This window comes from Mus pahari, chromosome 6, assembly GCF_900095145.1.
Source record: "Mus pahari chromosome 6, PAHARI_EIJ_v1.1, whole genome shotgun sequence".
NCBI lineage: Eukaryota > Metazoa > Chordata > Mammalia > Rodentia > Muridae > Mus > Mus pahari.
Genome location: NC_034595.1, coordinates 59878043 through 59900254, shown reverse-complemented (window position 1 = coordinate 59900254; position 22212 = coordinate 59878043). Strand labels below are relative to the sequence as shown.

Sequence of the window (22212 nt, the reverse complement as noted above, 5' to 3'; positions counted from 1 at the left end):
ACCAAGAGAGAGCATAGCTGACATAGCAGGGTTATACGGAGATTGAGAAGCTGTGGGAGGGAAGCTCCTGAGCTGGAGGAAGTTTAGGCGAGACGTATGTGAAGAGCGAGGATATTAGCTTAGCGTGGACCCTGATATATGTAGCACATACTTGTGATACTGAGGGAGCCTGGAGGCCAGCATGCAGTTTAGTGTGCTAATAGGTACCACATTTGTCCCTTCTGTCAGTAACAAGAGAAATTGTTCCTCTGGCAGAAGGGAACTGGCTTCACAAATTCCTGAGGAATGCTGGCATTTGTCCAACTAATTTGGGGACATGAAGTTTCCTTTGTACCTGACATAAATGATCAGAATATGAACAATTATATTGTAAACATAGAAACCTTTTATTCAGTTGTACTGGAAGTAGATTTTTTTTTTCTGCCATGAATTAAAATCGTTCTTGGGTCATTCAACTGGTTGCTTACAAGTGTCACAGGGAATTGGAGAAAGTGTTAGAAACAGTGCTGTGATGGTGGGCAGGTTTTAGAGCCTTCCCAGCCCCCATATCTCTAGGACTTCTGATGTAGTTGAAATATGCTACTAGCAATACTAGCACAGGTTGGTTTGGGTGCACAGTGTCATGGGAAGAAGCATGCTACTGGCTAGAGCAGTCAAAGGAATTAGGAAGGGGTGACATTGTTGTTTCTTAAGACTGGGTACCAGAGTAGCATATGACTTTAATCCCAGCACTCAGGAGGCAAAGGCATGTGGACCTCTGAGTTCAAGGCCAGCCTAGTCTACTGAGCAATTTCCAGGACAGCCAGGACTACACAGAAAAACCCTATCTTTAAAAAACCAACCAACCAAACAAACAAAATGGGGCCGTGCATGACTATATTTGCTATTTCCTCCATTCTCCTTAAACCTGTCCTTTGGAAACCCTAGTAAGCACCTGGCCATAACAGAATCAGCACTTGGTTTTGCCATGAGCGAATGGTAATTGTTGCTGTGTGTATTTGTGTGTGTGTGTGTGTGTGTGTGTGTGTAAGGGGGGGTTACAGATAAAGAGAGACAGAGACAGACAGACAGTCCTGACATTGAAGTTTTGTTTTGTTTTGCTTCTTGGCATTCTAGAGCTTGTTTTAAACTCTGGTTGCATTAATGTTTATAAGTTTTGAGGTTACAATAGTTCATATGAGCTTTAGCTTTTTTTGTCATACCATAGAAGACCTCTTCTTATATATTCTTCTATATTCATAAAAGATCTAGTTTCCTATTTTTATTTAAATGAGATCAGTTATAGACCCTCCAGTGTAATGGAGTGATTACTGTCTGCCCAAACCTGCATTAACCTGTAGGCATTTGCTTTGTGGGGTCCTAGAACAGGAAAGAAGGAAGGCTAAAATCTAATTTATTACACACACACACACACATACACACACACACACACACACACACACACACACCACCCTACCCCCATCTTCTATAAGTAGTGGAAGAAATTGGTTTCCAGAAACCAAGAAATTTGCCAGAGAGTCTAGAATCTAGGAAATGAGCCTAAGGGGAATTTTTTTTTTCTCTGTTGTCAGTGGCCCTAGGATGCATTGCTGCACTCTTGGCACACCTCCACCCATTGTTCACCTTGCCTCTCAAACTCTAGGACTTTCCTGGTTCAGCCACTAATTTTGGTTTCCTTTGAAGTTGCCATCTAGATCTGGAAAATACTCTCCAAGAGATTCTTTCTTGTCCCTCAGTCTGGGTGTCTACTGAGCTCCTCCTCCTCTTCTCAGAATATTCCTCTGTTCTCTTGGTGTGTGTGCCTCAGAAGGCTCTGTAGCCCTGTTACCCAGGCGTTCTAGTCTTGGGCTTTTGTTTGGCTTTAGCCCTTGGGAGGCAGTGACAGAAGAGTTAAGAAGGGGACAAAAGAGAACTTTCAGAGTATTGTTGCTTGCTGCTTTGTGGCCATTTGTCCTAAAGCTGTTGTGTACAGTCCCTGTTCTTCCTTCAGGCTTAGGGATAAAGCTTCCTTGCTCTTCCTGAGTCCTTGAGTCCCACAGAATCTTTCTTTGGTTTGCTTAGCCCTGAATAGATTCTTGAAAGCAAAGTTCAAACATTGCATCACATGAGCCAGAGTCCTGATCTAACACAGACTTCTGCCTCTGTCCAGAGCCTGGTTTCCCAAATGCTCCCCTTAAACCTCTCCCACCTGCTTTTCCTCCGAGTCTTCTGGTGCCTTTCCCATCACACTTCTCTACCCTGCTCAGATCAAATACTCTAGCCCAGTGATTCTCAATCTTCCTTATGCTTCCACCCTTTAATAGTTTCTCATGTTGTAGTGACCCCCCCACCATAAAATTATTTTCGTTGATACTTAATAATTTTGATTTTGCTACTGTAACAAGCCTTAATGTAAATATCTGATATGAAACCGCTGTGAAAGGGTTTTCTGGCCTGCAAAGGGGTTTGGACCCACAGGTTGAGAACCACAGTTCTAGATCAATGTTGTTGAGTTCCTCAAGTTGATAGAAACTCTTAGGTCAGGATCAGTGTCTGCTTCACCTTGGCATCTCCAGGGTGTCCAGCACATAGTCACAGAAGATGCCCAATGAATAAATAATTACTGTAACAGGATTGTAAAACCCAGAGTAGTACATGTAAAAATGTGCTCATGACAAGACTTGGCATGAGAGAATGAAATGTAGAAGGGTCAGACAGTTGTCATGGCCTGGTCTTCTGTGTCACACCACCATTTGCTGTGATAGCCTCTTCTCCTGTTACTTCTTTAGAATTAGAAAATGTCATCAATGTCCGATCTCAGCATTCATGGCTTCTTTAATAACTGAGCAAGGTATTGTTTCAAGGGAAGCTGATAGAGAACTTGCAGGAACAACTTTATGTTTCAGTACTATTAAATAAGCACACTTCAGGAATCCATAGTTACATCTCCCCCCGCCCCTGCCTCCCTTCAACATTTGCCACAAACCAAGCACTAGCTTGGAGAACACAATAGAGAACAGTTAATTCAGGTTAATTGGTAGACTTCCAACTATTTAAATTGGATACTTTTGTGTGTACTTTGAGCAACTTTAGCAGAACTGTGTTTCCTTCCAGTGGACATCCACTGGCAGCAGAAATCAGTTACCCAAAGACAGTTTTGGCAAATGCAATTTTTAGGGATGAGGCCAAAACAGTTGTGGAATCTATCTTTTTAAAGGTGGCTTTGTTTGGTTTGGTGTGAGGAACAAGCCTTTGGTATGAATAGTTTATTTTGCAGGTCCTCTTGTGTGTTAATTTGTCAGCTTGTGGGCTGTACAGAGTTCAGGTCGCATTAGAAGAGCATAGTGTGTTTGTTTAGAAAACATTATATTTAGTAACAATTTGTTAGGAGAACTCTCAGTTCTTGCTGAAATCCTCAGCTTATGGACTTAGTTAACATCACTTTCTCCTGCTTACACATGGAGCATATTTCCAGGGAATTTACCTAAAATGATTGCCTTCGGTAGATGTTTGAGAATTGACTGAATAAAATGTTGATCCTCTGAGGCTGGGGAAGGGAAGGAGGGTGTTTGTTCTCTGCTTCACAGTTTAGGTAAATGCTGAGGTAACTGAACCTGATTGATAACCTGAGGAATGGCTCAGAGGGTAACACCCCTGCTGTGCAGCCTGATGACCTGAGTGGCATCCCTGGAACCCACACTAAGGTGGGGGACAGTGCGGAGTTGTCCTCTGACTTCCACATGCATTCTATGGCATACCCCCACCTCAAGAATAATAATAAGAAAAATCAAACCCAAAAAACCCTGCAGGTTAATAAAAATGAATAATAAACCAAACAAACAGAAAAGACCCCAGCTTATTCAGTTGTCTTTGAAGAAAAGCTTTGTTTGCAAACACCTCATGGTCAGAAAACATCAAATAGTCTGTTTTGTTCTTTACTAGTTTGCTTTGCTAGATGTTGAGTGATGAGCATATGCTGGCAGGAAGGTGTGGGACCCTCACTGTCTTGCTTTGTTATTTGTTAAGGGGCACATTTTTTCCAGTATGACACCAGGGGCTGTTTTCAGGGCTTTTGTGCTGCCTGGTGCTTAACCTTTAAATGATATTACAAATTTAGCTATGATTTATTTTTCTTGGAACAGGGTATGAGTTTCAGAAATACCCAAGCAAAGCCAAGTTTTGTTTCATTTGGGGCATAATTTAGGATTTCATAGATAATCTTGAATAATACTGGTGACTTTGCATATAAGACTTTGAGAAATATGTATAAATTATGATTTCTGAAAATTTTACCTTTTAATAAAATAAATACTTAGAAAAATTAAATATGTCAAACTAAAGCTCTAAGAGTCTCTTTTGATTTCCTTCTTTCCTCTAACAGGATTTCCTTGTGTTTGATTTCAGGGAAGGAGAGGGGGGAGAAAGAGATGGAGACAGACAGACACACAGACACGGGGCAGGGGGCCAGACCTTTTGAAAACATAGCTTACAGCCTTATAGAGGATAGTGGTTAGGCACACCTTTATTCTCAGCACTTTGGAAGCAGAGGCAAGTATATCTCTGTGAGTTTGAGGCCAGCTTGATCTACAGAGTGAGTTCCAGGATATCCAGAACTGTACAGTTGAGACCCTGTCTCCAAAACAAAACAAATACAGCTGACAATGTGACGCTAAAATGACTCGTAAGATATGCAGTTTTGATATCACTCATGTCTCTGAGGCAAGCATCAGCGGTGACTATTGTACGAAGGCCTGTAAACTCATGTTTCCGTGAGTTTTAATTTTTTTAAAAGATAATTTGCTACATCTGAATCTTCTGAGGCAACTTTACACATCTTTCATAAATTACATGTGTTACAAAAGGTTGAGAAGAGAGTAACCATAGTGCCTATGCTAGGGCACTTCTGAGAATGATGGATAATTTTGCAAGGTAGCAGGCAAAAAGACTTCTCCAGGCAAATGAAGCTATATGGCTGTTCTGTTTGTAAACTTCAGTCGTTTGTTCATTTACTTTAGCTGCTTTTTATGTAGTTTTACTGAATAAATTGGAAGAATTTTTTGATAAAGTTATCAGTTATTTTTAATAGGGAAAATCCTATATACCCCAAACTTAAATTGTTTTATTTTTAAAAACCATATAACATTATGGAGTCTGTATTTATATTTTGTTCTGACAGTGAAAGGGTGCACAGGGTTTTATGAGCATGAATCCAATGCGTCAAGTCATGAGTTTTAGTGCTGGTATCTGTACCTGATTGTTAATTTTTGATTGACTTGGTGAAACTGCCCATTTCTGTCACATCTGGGTGAACAGTTTTGATTTTGTAGTTCATTTTTTTAAAAAAAACAAAACAAAACAAAAGCTTAAACATTAAACTATTTTCTGCATAAATTTAAAACTAGAAATGGTTTTAGTGACTTTTGTTGCTGTATGGAGTCGTGTCTAACCATTATAACTGGGTGGAGGGGAAGCCTTCTTTACATTACTTGACTCCTGGCTACCAAGGTAATTTTTAGATATAACTTACATTTTGTGCTTTAGGCAAAATAACTAACAGTTTTCTGCACATCTCATCCTTGGTTCTTTCTTCTGTCTGTTTCTAGGCTGTATGTTGCCACCTTTTGTTTATTGCTTTTACAATTTTATATCATCCGGTATCTTCTTCAGGGCTTCAGCTTACTGTTCGTTTTCTTTTCTAAAAGGAATGTTACACTTAGTGAGTGCTTGCGTCTTTTTCTTGATCTCATATTCCCTAAGAAGAACCACATGTGGCTTACAGCATTAGTCACCATAAGAAAAACCACATGTGGCTTACAGCATTAGTCACCAGCCTTCTCTTTTCTGTCTTTAAAAAATGTCAAGTTGATTTACCTGTGAACTACTACTGTGTGGACCTTGGGATTACAGAAGTGAATTCTGGTTCCCAAGGCTCCAGACCTAGAAAGGAAATTGAACAGCTACCATCAGATTACCTGGTCCATCTTGTTACTGAGGATGTGGGCAGGGCCAGTGCCTGTCCTGACCACACAGGTGGTCGGTCTGTCAGGATTCAGAGAACGTTCGGTCCTTAGTGGTGTTCGCTCAGTCCCACTGCATCACCCCTCAGAGGACTTTCAAACTACAAGGTCAGTGTCCTCAGGCTGCAGACTCTTTTTTAAAAGTACAGTCTTTGTAGGTTTCGAAGAGCTGAGGGAGAGGAAGCTGTAATCAGAATATGTTGTATAAAAAATTCTATTTTCAATAAAAAATGAAAAATTGTAGTGGAAGATCTGGATGTTCAGTAGGCCCTTGTACAATGGGTTCAGTGCCAGTCTATCTTACACGTTTTTTCTTCCTTAATTTCTTTTTGTTTTCTTTTCTTTTAGACATGGTTTCACTTCATAGCTCAGGCCACCCTTGAACTTTCAGCTGTCCTCCTGCCTCAGCCTTCCAAGTGCTGGGATTCTAGGCCTGAGCTTAGCTTATAACTATTTACAATGCCATAATGATGAAATGAAAAAGAATAAGTCTGTGTATAACAGACTTTATAGTACTCTGAAATTTTTCCAATGTCTTATTAATGGTGAATCCATAGTTAGTATTGCTTATTTAGAATTATGAGAAAAGACCTTTTAGGGGAATGAATCTTGGGATACACAGAAGTTTCAGGTAAGAAACTAAGAGCTACCATGTGGATAAGAGAAACTAATTTGAAGTCATATGTAGCCGTGGAAATATGCTACATATTTCCAGAAAATAGAGTGGAGAGAAAAGTTCAACACTATGCTCAGTTAGGTTTATGAGTATTTAAAAATGTATTGTCTTGACTCCAGATGAATTGATAGTTGAATATTATATCTTTAGGGTTAAAAATACATAGAAATCCTCACCTTCAGTACTCCTCAACAGCTCTGAGGCTGAGCTGTAGCTGAAGCAGATGGACTACGAGGGCTATAAATGTTTCAGGATGCTCAGTTAGCCAAGGATAGATATTAGTGCTCTTCCCCTGGAGTCATGGGCATGTGAAAATTACTAACTTGTTTCTTTAGTATACTTTTTTGTTTATATAAACTTTTAAGTCATCTAATAGAAAGGCAAAATAGTGTCATTTTTCTAAGAGCTTAATATGCTAGCTTAGTTTTCTAAGAAACAGAAAGGCCAGGAATTTTGGCATACTGTTTGTGTTTAACTTGTCACTTGCTCACGTCCTTATTTTCCCCTGTGTAGTTAGAGGTTTCCTCTTAGTCCTTTGCTTGATTATTGATATCATACTTGCAGCATGGTAACTTTCTACTCTCTCTCTTCTTACCTGTACGGAAGATCAGTACCACACTTGCTTTTTTCCAGTCTTCTGGTATCTCTCCAGTTCTTGAATTTTCAAAAATAATTGTAAGTGATTAAATCGTAAGTATTCCCTCTGCTTCTTTGATTGGGTGAGAGGTCATCTCAGATGTGTCATGCTCCAGTTGTTAGCACAGACTTTGCAGGTGCTTTTACATTAATTAAATTGCATTTGCATAAAATTTCATTAATTTTAAGGTATTTGTTTTGCTAGTTAAAATGCCAATATTCTTACTTATTTTTATTAGGTGGGTTTTTCTTTGTTAAAATTTTAAGCTGTTTTTCCCCTTTGTAGTTTTACTACTAATGATATACTGTATTATTTTAAACTTTCTAGGAAGACTTGTATGAACAATTTATTTCAAATACATACATATATATGTGTGTGTGTGTGTGTATATATATATATATATATATACACACACATATATATGAAACATTTTTTCAAAGACTTATTTTATGTATGTGAGTACACTGTCGCCCTCTTCAGACACACCAGAAGAGGGCATCAGATCCCATTATAGATGGTTGTAAGGTACCATGTGGTTGCTGGGAATTGAACTCAGGACCTCTGGAAGATCAGACAGTGCTCTTAACAGCTGAACCATCTCTCCAGCCCTAAACAAATTGTTTAGAGGCAGGAACTAATGTGGCTCAGGCTAGCTTCAAATTTGTGAACCTCCTGCCTCCACCTACCAGATGCTGGGATTCTAGGTTTCCCTTTCTTTTTTGGGGAGAAGGTATTTTTTTATTGTATACTATTTTGTACTGTTTAATACTGCATATAGCAAACTGTCTGTCACTGTTTACAGTTTGTGTTACTCCTTGGTCTTCCTTCAGTCCTCTCCTCAGTCCCAGCTACCCAGAAGCCCCTTTCTTTCCTTCCTTGTCTGTTTTTCTAGACACGGTTTCCTGGCTGTCCTGGAACTCACTTTGTAGACCAGGCTGGCCTCGAACTCAGAGATCCGCCTGCCTCTGCCTCCCAGGTGCTGGGGTTACAGGCTACCCATAAGTTTCTTAATTATTGATTCTGGGAAGAAGACCTTAAGTCACCTTAGGTCACTTTGATCCTTGTTATTAGTCTGTCAGCAGGAGTTATTTTAAAAGCTTTACTGGGGTTGGGGATTTAGCTCAGTGGTAGAGCACTTGCCTAGCAAGCGCAAGGCCCTGGGTTCGGTCCTCAGCTCTGGAAAAAAAAAAAAAAAGCTTTACTGCCTGCTTCAAAAGTCTTACTAGGAAAGTAGCCAAAGTGAGCTATGGTTTGCATGGGCTTTGGGCTTTAAGGATGCCCCTTACGGTGTTCTTTCTAATGGGAGTGGAGCATTTTGGTCTGTGTTTCATGTCTCACTTAGAATCATTAATAGGAATTGATTTAATTTGCCAACATGTTAGCTTTTAGGTGTCTTCTAAGAATATTAAGCTAGTCCTATATTTTACAAATTAGAAAATACGGATTCAATTTTCTTATTACAGCATAGACCATTTTATATTTGTCTCTCTAACTGCTTTTAAAGTTTTAAAAACGTGTTTTAGTGTTTTGAGAGAGTCTGACTGTCCAGAATTCTTAATCTTCCTTCTACATGCTGGGATTATGAATGTTTAGTTAAAACGTAAAGTGAATTCCTGTACAAACTGACATGTAATGAACTGAGTGAGGTACATCAGTATAGTAAGCCAGAGAGCAGAGGCCCTGATTGCCAGCACTGCAGTGTGGTCACTTCAGTTACTGCTGAAGGACATGAACAAGAGAAAGGAAAGGGGGCAGAGAATGGAAGTACAGAGATTGCAGGCACATGGGTAACAGCAGTTGACAGCTCATACAGCTGGTGCCACATACATGCAGCTGGCACTGAGACAGTCCTGGAGGGTGCTAGTGAGTGAATGGCACAGTTCCTGTCTTCTCTGTCTTTCTTCAGAGAAGTCAAACAGTAACATGCACAGTGTTAGATAGGGCAATTGCAGAGTATTACCGAATGCATCTATGCGACTCCTACACTGCTCTCTAGAAGTGTGAAATCATAGTTTTTCAGTGTCTGCCCTGTTTCCTTTCCTTTCAAAGGAAGATAGACCACCCTCTGCTTGGGAACAATGTTTATTCTTAGTCTTGTTTAAAAAGAAGTTTCAGGCAGGGCGTGGTGGCTCACGCCTTTAATCCCAGCACTCGGGAGGCAGAGGCAGGTGGATTTCTGAGTTCGAGGCCAGCCTGGTCTACCATGTGAGCTCCAGGACAGACAGGGCTATACAGAGAAACCCTGTCTCGAAAAACAAAAACGAAAACAAAACAAAAAAAAAAGTAGTCTCGGGCCAGCAGGATGGCCACTGATGCAAAACCTGATGACCTGATTTAAGTTCCCAGAGTCTACATGAAGGAGAACAAAACTGACTCCTGGAGGCTGCTTTCTGACCACACATGTGTAGTGGTGTGTGTGTGCATATAAATGCTCAATAAATAAAAGTGTTTTTTAAAATTTGTTAATAAAGCACCAGTATGAATAAGTATAATACCTCAGTGTTCTCATGTTTGCGGAAAGAAGAACAGGTATATAATACAGTTTTGGGGGGGTTTTTTGTTTTGTTTTGTTTTTTGAGACAGGGTTTCTCTGTATAGCCCTGGCTGTCATGGAGCTCACTTTGTAGACCAGGCTGGCCTCGAACTCAGAAATCCACCTGCCTCTGCCTCCCAAGTGCTGGGATTAAAGGCGTGTGCCACCACGCCCGGCTATAATACGGTTTTTAGTGTCTGTGAATGTGTGTCTGTGTGTGCATATGCACATGAACTTGCTGATTCATATGCATATAGTGCCTGGGGAGGCTAGAAAAGGGCACTGAGTCACCAGGAACTGAAGTTACATGAAGTTCCACTATGTGGACACTGGGAACTGAACTCCAGTCCCCTGGGGGTTTGGGGGGGGTGGCAGCTGGCACTCTGGGCCACTGTCCACCTCTTCAACTTTTTTTTTTTAAATAAAAATTTAGGTTTTACCTCTTGTCATTCATGAGATATTCAAGGAGAGACAAGATGACTCAGAGACTGGGAAGATAGAGTCAGTGACTCGATAGTGAAACGAGTGGTAATTTTAGTGCATTCTTAGTCACTTTAAGAACAGTGTTATTACTGTCACCTGCTCTTCAATGCTATTGATGAATTTGTAAACATTCCATTGGTTGTAGATGAGTTGACTGTAGAGGGCCTTTAAAGCACATCAGCAAACTTTTGGATTGATGTGCAGGGGAAGTCCGGCCAGTTCTGTGATTTTAAGCTGAAGAATTCTTCTATAAACCTCCTATAAGCATTCCAAAAAGAAAACTGCATCAGTGAGAACTTTGTCGTGAGGTTGTGAAGCTCAGCTTGTTCTGATGGTGACGGGAAGTTGTGGAAGGGTGTCCAGGGGGCTGGGAGGACAGCCATGAGACTCAGCTGAGAAACAAGTAAGGGTGACTTCTGAAGGACTAACTGAGGGAGGGTTCAGACTTGAAGGTTAAATATTGTTTCTCTTCTGTAGCAGAGTCTTATTGATTTGTTTTAAAGATTCTTTTAATTAGTTGTTGACAGAATTCTAAGAACTCCAAATGAATTTAGAAGAGGAAATTTTTTAAAAGATCACTTTTCCTCCTCTTGTGGCTGATTCTTCAGTGTCTTGATTGTGTCATTGATCTTTTAAACTGTTGAGTAAGAATCGTGGATTTAACTGATGGTAACTGGGTCTTGATTGTTACATTCCTGCTAATTACACGATTATATTCTTGAAACCAAACCAAACCCAAGCCAGGCCTCCTCCTCCTTCTCAGGTGTATAACATCTCTGCTCAGCAAACAGTTTGAGTTCTCTGGGTAGCTTTAAAAATGGAAGCCTTGAGCCAGGCGTTGGTGGCGCATGCCTTTAATCCCAGCACTTGGGAGGCAGAGGCAGGAGGATTTCTGAGTTCGAGGCAAGCCTAGTCTACAGAGTGAGTTCCAGGACAGCCAGGGCTACACAGAGAAACCCTGTCTCAACCCCCTCCCCCCTAAAAAATGGAAGCGTTAAGCCTGGTGGAAGTGGTCCAAGATGTTTAATCCCAACAGTTGGGAGGCGGTTGCAGGAAGGTCTCCTGTGAGTTCGAGGCCAGCCTGGTCTACATAGCTAGTTCCAGGCCAGTCAGGATTGCATAGTGAGACCTTGGCTTAAAACAAAACCCCAAAGGATGTTTTTAACCATGATTTTTTTAAATCTGGATTATGAATACATTGATTATAATTTTTCTCAAATGTTTTATATATGTAAACTATTAGGGATTTTTTTCCGGGCAGTTTCTTTATTTGCATATAAAAAAGCAAGCAAGGCAAGATTTATCAGCTTTAAATTTGAAAAAGAAAACAATTACAAGATAAATTGGCTTTTCTTACCATAACAGATGTAATTTTAAAATTTTTTTACATTTTGTGTCAGAATTTCAATTTTAGTTGAGGAGGACAGCAGTAAATAGTAATAGTGTGCTGGTATTTTAGTAGATGGCGTAGCTGCTGCTGCATGAGGAGGAAGAGGAAGAGGAGGAGGTGGTGGTAAGGAGACAGGCTGTGAGCTGAATTAGAACTAGGAACCAGGTTTGCCAGTCCTCACTTGCCTGGGTTGTGAAATTGGGTTGTGTCATGCTTTAACAATAATGGTGTTATGTGTGCCCAGATGGGATGTGGCTGTGATACCAAAGAAGCTCTGTGTCAGCTCACTAATGGTGAATATAAAAATAAGCAGTTTGTGTTGGCCAAAGGCGGAGAGACAGGCCACAGCTGAGTTTGTTGAGACACACCCTCCATCACTCCTTTAGTACAGTTTTGTGGTCGGGTGAGAGAAGTCTGCTGCTGGTAGGACAGCTGCGTGTACAGGTAGACACTGAACACAGGCTGGCAAGGAGGGCTTCATGGGCTTCATCTTTTCCAGCTAAGAGTTGTTGTTTGATCAGAGATGATTAAAAACTCAAAATTTCTTTTGATGGGAATCAAAACAGGAGGCTTAAGGTCTTTTGGGAACTTACAGATATACGAAAAGCAGGATATGCCATTGCTGAACTTTTAAACTGAGAGAGATATGGGGCCTCTAAAGAAATAAACATTTACACCCTGTCCAGAGTGTAGTAGTGTTCATGCCAAGGACGACAGTGAATAGGAAACTTGATGAGGTGAGAAGGAACTTGATGAGGCTGCACTTAGGGCTGTGAGGATGTTTAGTTGTGAGTTCATAATTCTCTGGGTGTAGTCTCCCTGGTGCTAGGATTGGTGATGTCTGCCACTGGGCTTAGCTCTTTTAAAGTTTTTTGTTTGTTTTTGTTTGTTTGTTTGTTTTAATAAGGAAAAATGAGGATGGGAAACTTGTGAGCTGATGGAGTGGATTTAGAATATATGGGCCAGTGAGTTACCTCGTGGGTTAAGGCAGTTGCTGCAAAGCCTGAGTTCAGGTCCCAGGACCTGATGGTAGAAGGAGTGAACTGATTGCCATAACTGTCGTCTGACCTCCACATGAATGAACCCCTCCACCTCCAACAATAAATAAATGTAATTTAAAAAGAAAAGAAAAAAGAACATGAGGTTAACATTCTGGGACAAGAAAGATTGGGAGAACGTGGGAAATAGTCTAGGAGTTTTATATTTTTTAGATAAATGACTGTGGTTCTGCTGGAAAGTGGAGGCAGTTGTGTGGGCTTTGTGGTAAATGAGGGCCAGGGAACACTTTCCTTTGAGCAGCAGCAACACATGTAAGAGCTCAGAGAGCTTGTGGCTGATGATGGAGGTTGATTAAGCGCTTTTCCTGGAAATTTTAGTTAACTTACACAAATGTGCTTGCGTAAATAAACTGTTTTGAAAGTTGAAAGTACTCATTTGTTAAGGATGAAGACTTTTCTGTAATACTGTGTTGCTTGTGCACCAACAGATTATTCACTTTATTTTTTTCTCTAGGGTTTGGATTCAGGATTCATTCCTAGTGTCCAAGACTTTGATAAGAAACTTACCGAGGCTGACGCGTACCTGCAGATCTTGATAGAACAATTAAAGGTATGGCACGGTGTTCTGATGTGAAGTAGTAAATGTTACTGACAGACTTAGAAGTTACTTGATGGTAATTTACATCCTTCTAGTGGCTTTCAGCAATTTCTAAAGTTGATTCTTTAAAAGATCTTTTTCTCTAATTATATTGATATAATTTATGATCTGTACTTTTGATTACTGAGGGAAAAGCTAAATAGGATATTGTAAGGCCTTGAGTTCACTCTTCCTTTCCTCTTTGTCCCATTTAATTAAAATGATAGGTCATAGGAAGAGAAAGAAATCTTCATTAACTTAGGAGACAAAGCAGAAAACCCTCTTGAGTTTAAACAGATATTTTAAGCTACCGATAATCTTGTATGGCTAGTGTCTATAATCCCAGTCCTTGGAAGATCAACTGTTTGAGGCAAAGTGTGTAGTCCACTACATAACTCCTGCCAGCCTAAGCCGGGCATGGTGGCACACACCTTTAATCCCAGCACTTGGGAGGCAGAGGCAGGTGGATTTCTGAGTTCCAGGCCAGCCTGGTCTACAGAGTGAGTTCCATGACAGCCAGGGCTACACAGAGAAACCCTGTCTCAAAAAAAAAAAAAAAAAATCCTGCCAGCCTAGGCTACGGATTAAGACCCTATTTTCAAAATTAAAAAATCTTGTTGGAAGTGCTGGGGAGAAGGCTCCATTGATATGTAAACATGAAGGTCTGAGTTGGTTTACCAGCACTCATGTCAAAACTGGGCACAGCAGTACATGGCTGTAACCCCTTCCTAACACACACGCACTCACATACATGCATGCTACACACATTTTTTAAAAAGTTCAAAAGTCATGGCTTTAAAGCTAGATGGCTGTGACAGTAAAATCACTGAGAAAGAAAGAGGCCCTGGTTCAGATCGCTAGCACCTATGTATCAAGGCAAGCATTGCTATACACGCCTATAACCACTTCACTGCAAGACAGGCAGGTTCCGGGAGCTTGCCGGTCAACCTATAACAGGCTCAGTGAGAGTTCTGTGTCACAAAGTGGAGAGTGGTAGAGGAAGACACTGATCTCCTCCTCCGGCCTTCACATGTGCACACACATGCACATGCATTGCAAACATAAACAAAAATTACTTTTTTTTGGTCTGCAATCCTACCATACCATTTAGTACCATTATCATTAGCAGGTCACACTCATTCACACAGAAGAATGTGATTTCATCCAGAGCCTTGAAAAAAAATTATGCTGTGTTAAAAATGCATGTTACCCCACCCGGGGCTCCATCCCATCATCAGCCACCAAACCCAGATACTAATGCACATGCCAGCAAGAAGATGCTGAAGGGATCCTAATATTGTGGTCTCTTGTGAGGCTATGCCAGTGCCTGGCAAACACAGAAGTGGATGCTCACAGTCAGCTATTGGATGGAACACAGGGCCCCCAATGGAGGAGCTAGAGAAAGTACCCAAGGAGCTGAAGGGGGCTGCAACCCTATAGGTGCAACAACAATGTGAATTAACCAGTACCCCCAGAGCTCATGTCTCTAGCTGCATATATAGCAGAAGAGGGCCTATTCAGCCATCATTGGGAAGAGAGGCCCCTTGGTCTTGAAAACTATATATGCCCCAGTACAGGGGAATGCCAAGGCCATGAAGTGGGAGTGGGTGGGTAGGGGAGCAGGGGCGGGGGGGAGGGTATAGGGAACTCTCGGGATAGCATTTGAAATGTAAATAAAGAAAATATCTAATAAAAAAATACATGGAAAGCAGAAAAAAAGGAATACTGAAAACTTAAAAAAATATATATATACACACACACACACATATATATGTACATATATATGTATATGTATATATATATATATACATATACATATATATGTATTTCCTCATGTTGTGACGACCCATAGTAATAAAATTATTTTTGTTGCAACTTCAAAAAAAATGCATATGTTAGCCACAGCAGAAATGTTTAGAAACTGAGGTTTACTTTTCTGTTTAGTAAATGTACACAGTGGAATAAAATATCTACTAAAATGTCTTTTTCATATCCTGTAGCTTTTTGATGACAAGCTTCAAAATTGTAAAGATGATGAACAGAGAAAGGTAACTTCCACAACCATAATTTTACTTAATTTTTTAAAATTCAAAAGTGTTTTTGGAAAGGCAGTGGGAGTCTATCAGTATTTTATTATAATAATATTGTTGAAGCCTTGGGACCTAAGGTGTGCTTCCAATCCCTGCTCTGGGAAGGGTGAGGCAGGAAGATCAGGAGCTCATGGCGGGCTTGTACTACCTAGCAAGATTCTATAGAAGATGAAGCAAAATGGATGAGGCATGGAGGCACACGTCTTTAACCCCGGCACATGAAGCTTTGTGAGCTTGAGGCCCCCATCTCAAAACAGCCAAAGTTCAAACCTACCAAACCAAAACCAATATTACTGATCTACTATGTACTACTGAGATACTCTCAAGTGGTATTATCTGGCAAATTCTCATTTACAGTGTGATAATTCAATAAAAGGATAATATGCAGATTTTAATATAAATCTGTTTTTACAAGTATTAGATATTTGGGAGTAAGTTCTTCTCTATCTATGGTGTATTGAAGGTAGAGAGTTATTAAATTTCCAGGCTCACACCACTAATCCCAGCACTCAGGAGGCAGAGGCAGGAGGACTGCTGAGTTCCAGGCCAGCCTGGTCTACAGAGTTTGTTTCAGGCCACTCAGAGCTACACAGGGAGACCCTGTCTCAAAATGTAAAAACAAACAGAAAGCAGGTAGGAGTTACCAAGCCTCCGTGTAGTGACTGTATGAAGAGGATGTGTGGCGGGCAGCGGGCAGCACGAGCAGCCTCCTGCTTCTGTTCAGTTCCCAGGGTTCAATGGGTAATTAGAGCTACCATATCTTTTCTTGCACAGTTCATGGTGCAGAATTTTTTAATCTTATTGTTGTTTTACTTTAGGGAAGGTGGTTTATTTTTAAATCATGAAGTCTGTAATAAATATAAAAATCTGTTTTCAGGAAAGGTGTAAGAATGTTTTATACTTTCTTATAAATCTTGATTGCATAAATTTTATGAGTGTATATCCATAAACTATATGGAATTTTAAATTTAAATAATGGATTTAGATTAAAAACAAAAAAGTATTTTCTTCCTAGCTTAGTTATATTGACTTAGAATAGTATAAGTAAAATAATATTTTAAATGTCTAGTTCCTAAAAACAGTACTTCTTTGTGATTCTCATTATTTTTATTTAAAACTTATTTTTCACAGAAAGTTGAAACTCTCAAAGACACAACAAATGTAAGTTATATATTAAACTCTGATGTTAAATTAGAAGCTGCTTCTAGATGTCTCTTTTTTTAACGTACTGCTATTAACTAAGACCAACCAGTGTCTCAATTGTTATGGATTTTTATGAGGGTATTTAAGAATTGTGCCAAGGATTTATTATCCCTGTGGCTGAAATTGACTGCCATCTTATTTGTTTCTGGTCTTACTTCTGTGGTATCTTGGAACAAAAGTGTCTTCCACGTATGTGTATAAGGTGTGACAGGCATTGTAGCACATATCTGTCATAAAAATAGTGGGTGATGGAGGCAGAGCATTAGGAGGCAAAGACCAGCTTCAGCTACATAGTGAGTCTCAAGCCAGCTAGTCTCAAGCTGGAGCACTTTTGAGACCTTGTCTCAACAACAACAACAAGAAAGAGAAACAAAGGAAGGGAGGGAGGAAGGAAGGGGGCAGGCAGGCAGATAGACAGACAGACAAAAGAAAGGGAAAACAAAAAAGATGGTATAGGCTCACGGTCCCATATCTGACATACTGTGTTAGAAGTACCTCTAACAGACCAGCTGCACAGACATAAGATACACGCAGGAGAGGGACTCAGTTCTAAACACAAGATCCGTTTGTTTTCTAAATACCTTACCATACAGTTTATGCCTGCGTTTTGACTCAGTGACTGAAATTGGGACATGGGACTTGGAGGGTTAGAGACATCACCTGTACACAAGCTCACCTTTAATTACGGGATGATTCAAGCTCCCTTAATTCACTGCCCTTTGGTGTTATCTAGTAGACTACTAATGATATTTGTATCTTGATAAAAGAAGTTTTAAATACTTTTAAAAGTATTTTTTTAAAAGTATTTTAAAATATGGAAAACAATATTTTAGATCTGCATGTTATGACCTTATTCTCTCTCCTGGTCTTGCTGGAATTAATATTGGGGTTGCTGCTATTGATCTAAAGAATTGAAGTCTAATTAGACTAATATATCTTTCTCTTTGAGAGAATATTTAGTATAAATCAATGTGATGTTCTTTAACAAATCGTAGAATTGCTAAAAAATAACTTCTTGTCACACTGTCAGCAAATTAGAACTCACCAGACACACAGAAGAGAGTATTTAATATGTAGACTTCACTCCTTTGTATATTTGAACTGATTTTTAAAATTATAAGCTTGACTATTATACAACTATTTTATTTGCAGCAAGACTCTAAAATCAGTGTTTTGTCTTTATAGAGCATGGTAGAATCAATTAAACACTGCATTGTGTTGCTACAGATTGCTAAAGTAAGTAAACTTTACTTTTTATTACCTTACAAAGTTTATGATTTTAAAAATTATATTGAAATTTTTTTAGTAAACACAAAACTCAGTTCTGAGACAGTTCTGGAACATTACCTTTCAACAGAACTAAATTGTGGGACAGTATTTTATTGAACAACTAGTATATGTGGATGTAATCACACACAGTTTCTGTGCTCTGGTAATCATTTCTCTAGAGGCTGGGAAGGAAGAACTCACTTTTTCTCTTCACCATGACTGCAGCTTATATGTCTCACAGACTTTTTTCTTAGAAATCAGGAGTTAAGCTTTAGCACAGTTATTTTTCTTATGCAAAGAAAAGAGAGTATAATAGAGATATTTTTGAAATTTGTGTTTGACAAGAGTTTTTGTTTGTTTTTGAGGAATATACTGAACTACATTGTTGAACTACTTGTTAATTATTGTTATCCAGACAAAATGGAGAGTGAATTGTTGTGGCTAAAAATAGTAGTGTATTTCTACTTTTTTGAAAGCTTTTTGGTATACTGAAATATATAGGCCTGGAATTTTCAGAAAGAGAAATGCATTGAGAATAAGCACTTGGTAAAAATCCTTCTGCCCACCTTTGTATTTGACACCTGTGCATCTGCCTCAGCTAGTTGTAGAAGCAGGCAGGTAGATAGTACAGCAGGCAGGTTTGAGAATATTTGATGGTCTGTTTTGACAAGAAAAGAAAACTGGGTTTTGTTTGCCCAGTTACAGAATTTCTTTTCTTCCTCATATTGCTAGAGACACAGCCTGGGACACAGTTGGAGGCATGAAATTCAGGCTAAGTTTTTGGTTTAGTTTTTTTTTTTTTTTTTTTTTGGATCTAAGCTCACATGACTGCATTGAAGGGCACCCGCAGATTTGGAGGACGGGGGGTGGGGGAGAGCAATTTCACATTCTTCAAAAACTGTATCTAGTGTGGTGATGGAGGAAATACAGTTTAGATTTGTGGGGGCCAGTTTGGGTAGTCTCAAAGTCATTTAGAGCTTTAGATAGCTGAGACTTTGTGTCTAGGCTTCTCCTGGCTCAGTATCACATGCCTTAGCTAAGAAACATTTTTTAAGTTTATTCCATGAAGTTAAGTGTGTAGCAGTCAGAGGCCAGCCTGTGGGAGTTGATTCTCTGGCATTCAGTCTTTTATTATGTGGGACTCTGGTCTTCAGCCTTGCCACCTTTACCTGCTGACCCTCATCAAGAGTATTTTTGGCATTCTCTGCCTTTGAACTGTATTAGAGTTCAGATTACTCAGTTTCTTTCCCACTATTTCCTGTAGTTTAATATTTTAGTCCAGGTTGGCAGGTGTACTTTTCAGGGCATTTCAGAAGGAGTGACTTTCTTCTTATCAGTTCCAGAAGAAAGTTTTATGTTGTTAACAGGTTTTGGTTTTGTGCAGGCAGAACTTTCAAACCTGTTGGCACCCTATATGATGGCATGTTTAAGCTTAACGTCAGTGCAAATAAGTCGCCTGCTCACACCCTTGCTTTTCTTTCACATGTGGAGATGACTGCCTGGCATTGAGCCATCGGTCTCATCTCCTGCCTCTGCTTGATCACACTGTTCCATAGCAGGGCCCTGTGTTGCCTTTGTTTTTCTCTTCAAAGGAGGCCAGCTTTCCTCTCAGTTTCAGGGAACTTTGCTTCTGTTGGGTGGCTCCTCTCACAGGGTAGTCTCTTACTTCAACTTCATTCAGATTTCTGCCACACAAATGTCTTGACTATCTAAATAAGCTCTGTATCACAGTAGTTTCTTTTTCTTCATATCTCCGTATCACTGGCCAAGACTGCATGATGTGCTGTGTTTACTCACACTTGCTGTGTTGAGCCTTTTGTCTCCTTGAGGATGCAGTGGTCTTTATCCACTCAGACTTTGATAATAGAATATCATAGAAATTGGATTAATTCTGGCATTCAGGAATAATGCCCTTCCCTTTTCAGTGGCTGGTGAGGGCCTTTTCTCGGCCTCGAGGCCCTCACCCTCTGCCTTTAGCCTTGTCTCACAACCTTTCTGTAGTTGTATGTATAAAGGAAAAGATTCTCTGGAATCCGTGATCATAAAGACTTCGCTTGTGAGTTTTTTGTCTTGTTTTTGGTTTGCTTGGTTTTGTCTCTTATATTTATGTCAGTGTTACACTTTGATTGAAAGTATGAATGGTTTAAAAATGCTGAAGTGTATAATTCTAGTCAAAAGTTCTCTCAGGGAGCTGGTGAGATGGCTCAGAGGTTAAGAGTGCCGACTGCTCTTCCAGAGGTCCTGAGTTCAAATCCCAGCAACCACATGGTGGCTCACAACCATCTGTAACGAAATCTGATGCTCTCTTCTGGAGTGTCTGAAGACAGCTACAGTGTACTTACATATAATAAATAAATATTTTTTAAAAAAAAGTTCTCTCAGATCAGGAGGTGCTCGTAGTTATTTTAGTGGCATATTCCCAGATAATGATCGTGCTTATGAATTTAAACAAGTTACAGCCCTTGGGCGTGTCACCATGTGCACACATGCTGTGCTTGAATTCGGTAAAGTCTCTGGTGAAGGAGTCCTTGATATTTTGCTTTAGAAAACCCTAATCAGCTCTCCAACATAATAGATCAGATCTCTATAGCTTATTATAGGCAATAAAGCATTTAAGAGGCTGTATGCTTGTGTATATTTCACCATACCTTAAAAGGCAAATGAGCTCTGATTATGAACATACCATAAGATGGCATATATGAAAGAAACATTTTGAGGGAAAATTGTCAAATGTAGTTCAGGGTTATTTGACCATACAAAACCCAGAAGTGCTAGAAGGCAGAGTTAAGTAGTTGTTTGTTTTGAAGCAGGGTCACATGTATCCCAGGCTATCTTCAGACTCAGCTGAGGATGAATTTGGTGACGTATGTTCTCCTTTGCCAGTGTTAGGGCTACAAGAGCGCACAGACACACAGTTTGTACAGTGTTGAGGACAAACACGGATGTTTTGTAAAGCTGAGCTATGTCCCCAACCTCTGGTTTCTGTAGATGGAAGTGTATCAGTGATAACAGTAACAAAGCACCTTAAAACTGATTCTTAAAATAGTTAATGGCTTGTTCCTTATTCATCTATCCCTGTGTATGCAAGGGCCCACTCAGGTCAGAGGAGAGCATCAGATTCCCTGAAACTGGAGTTGTAGTGGGTGCTCAGCACTGAACCTGGGTCCTCTGGAACTGTAGCAAGCGCTCCTAAGCTGAGCCATCTCTGTAGCCCTGGAGTACCCACCTTGAAGATGGCTCACTTACATAGCTGTGAAGATGTGGGGAGTTCAGCTCCTCCCTGTATTGCTCTTTGTGGCTGCCTGGAACTCTTGATAGTCTATAGCTGCAAGAAGGCAAGGCAGGTTGTAGTGTTGGAAGTCATGTATAATGTTTGCATTTAGTAAGGCCCACGTGAGTTCAGCAGTAGAGAGGTTATATTTGCCTAACAGCAGACCCATTCTTGAAACATTATTTGGCCTTCTGTACTCATATTCTTAATGTCAAAAGTTTGTAATCTGAGCAGGAAACTTGATTTTTCCTTCTCTATAATTCTAAATGATTTTTATTTTTAATTTTTCTGTATTAGCACTTCTGAGACTTCAGAATGTCAACTGTGTAGTTTACTCACTTGTCGACCTAAAGGGGAAAATACCAGTTTGCATTGTGTAGATACTAAATGCAGTTATCCTCAGAGATATGTAGCGAATATGTATCCTGGCCCAAGAGGTCCTAGAGCACAGCTGGTTGGCCAGGATAGAGAGAACACAGCACTTGGTTGATGAGTGACAGCAGCAAAGTCAGCAAAGGGAAAGGTGCAGAAGCAGCTTGGAGGAAACCACACATTCTCAAGAGTTCTCCAGTGAGGGCCTTTAGGATCCTCAGATCCTCCTGTGACGAATTGTTACCAATACTGTCTACAGGGAAGTTCAGTAGAGACCCTGTGCTCCAGTTTTTATTAGAGGCTTGTCAGTCGGTACTTCTACCATTCTCCACCATGAGTGAGATTATATGTCTACACAAGAAGCTTAGTGAACCTTTATTTCCTGATTGATGCTTTGGGCCCTCTTCAGACCCTTGTTCTGAGATAACAGTGAGCTGTTTGTAGTGGCTTTTCCAAGAGCTGTCTTAGGTCAGCTGTAGTAGCTGTTTTCTGCATATGCACTTAAACAAGAGCTTGCTGACAGGAGCCTGATATAGCTGCCTCTTGAGAGGCTCTGCCAGTACCTGACAAATACAGAAGTGGATGCTCACAGCCATCCATTGGACTGAGCACAGGGTTCCCAATGAAGGAGCTAAAGAAAGGACCCAAGTAGTTGAA

At 40.1% G+C, this 22212-nt stretch overlaps 1 protein-coding gene across 7 annotated transcripts in view; it reads left to right on the top strand.

Annotated features, from left to right (window-relative positions):
* The window catches only part of Osbpl9 (oxysterol binding protein like 9), a 145911-nt gene that overhangs the window by 90830 nt on the left and 32869 nt on the right, over window positions 1-22212 (top strand). For 5 of the 7 annotated variants that reach the window (XM_021199762.1, XM_021199766.1, XM_021199767.1 and 2 more), the window contains 4 exons: window positions 13228-13323; window positions 15351-15398; window positions 16572-16601; window positions 17829-17879. In XM_021199762.1, the coding sequence (XP_021055421.1) occupies window positions 13228-13323; window positions 15351-15398; window positions 16572-16601; window positions 17829-17879 (225 nt within the window). Of the gene's footprint in view, window positions 1-7278; window positions 7348-13227; window positions 13324-15350; window positions 15399-16571; window positions 16602-17828; window positions 17880-22212 lie in introns of all 7 variants that reach the window. The other 2 variants (XM_021199761.1, XM_029539611.1) reach the window with 1 other exon arrangement.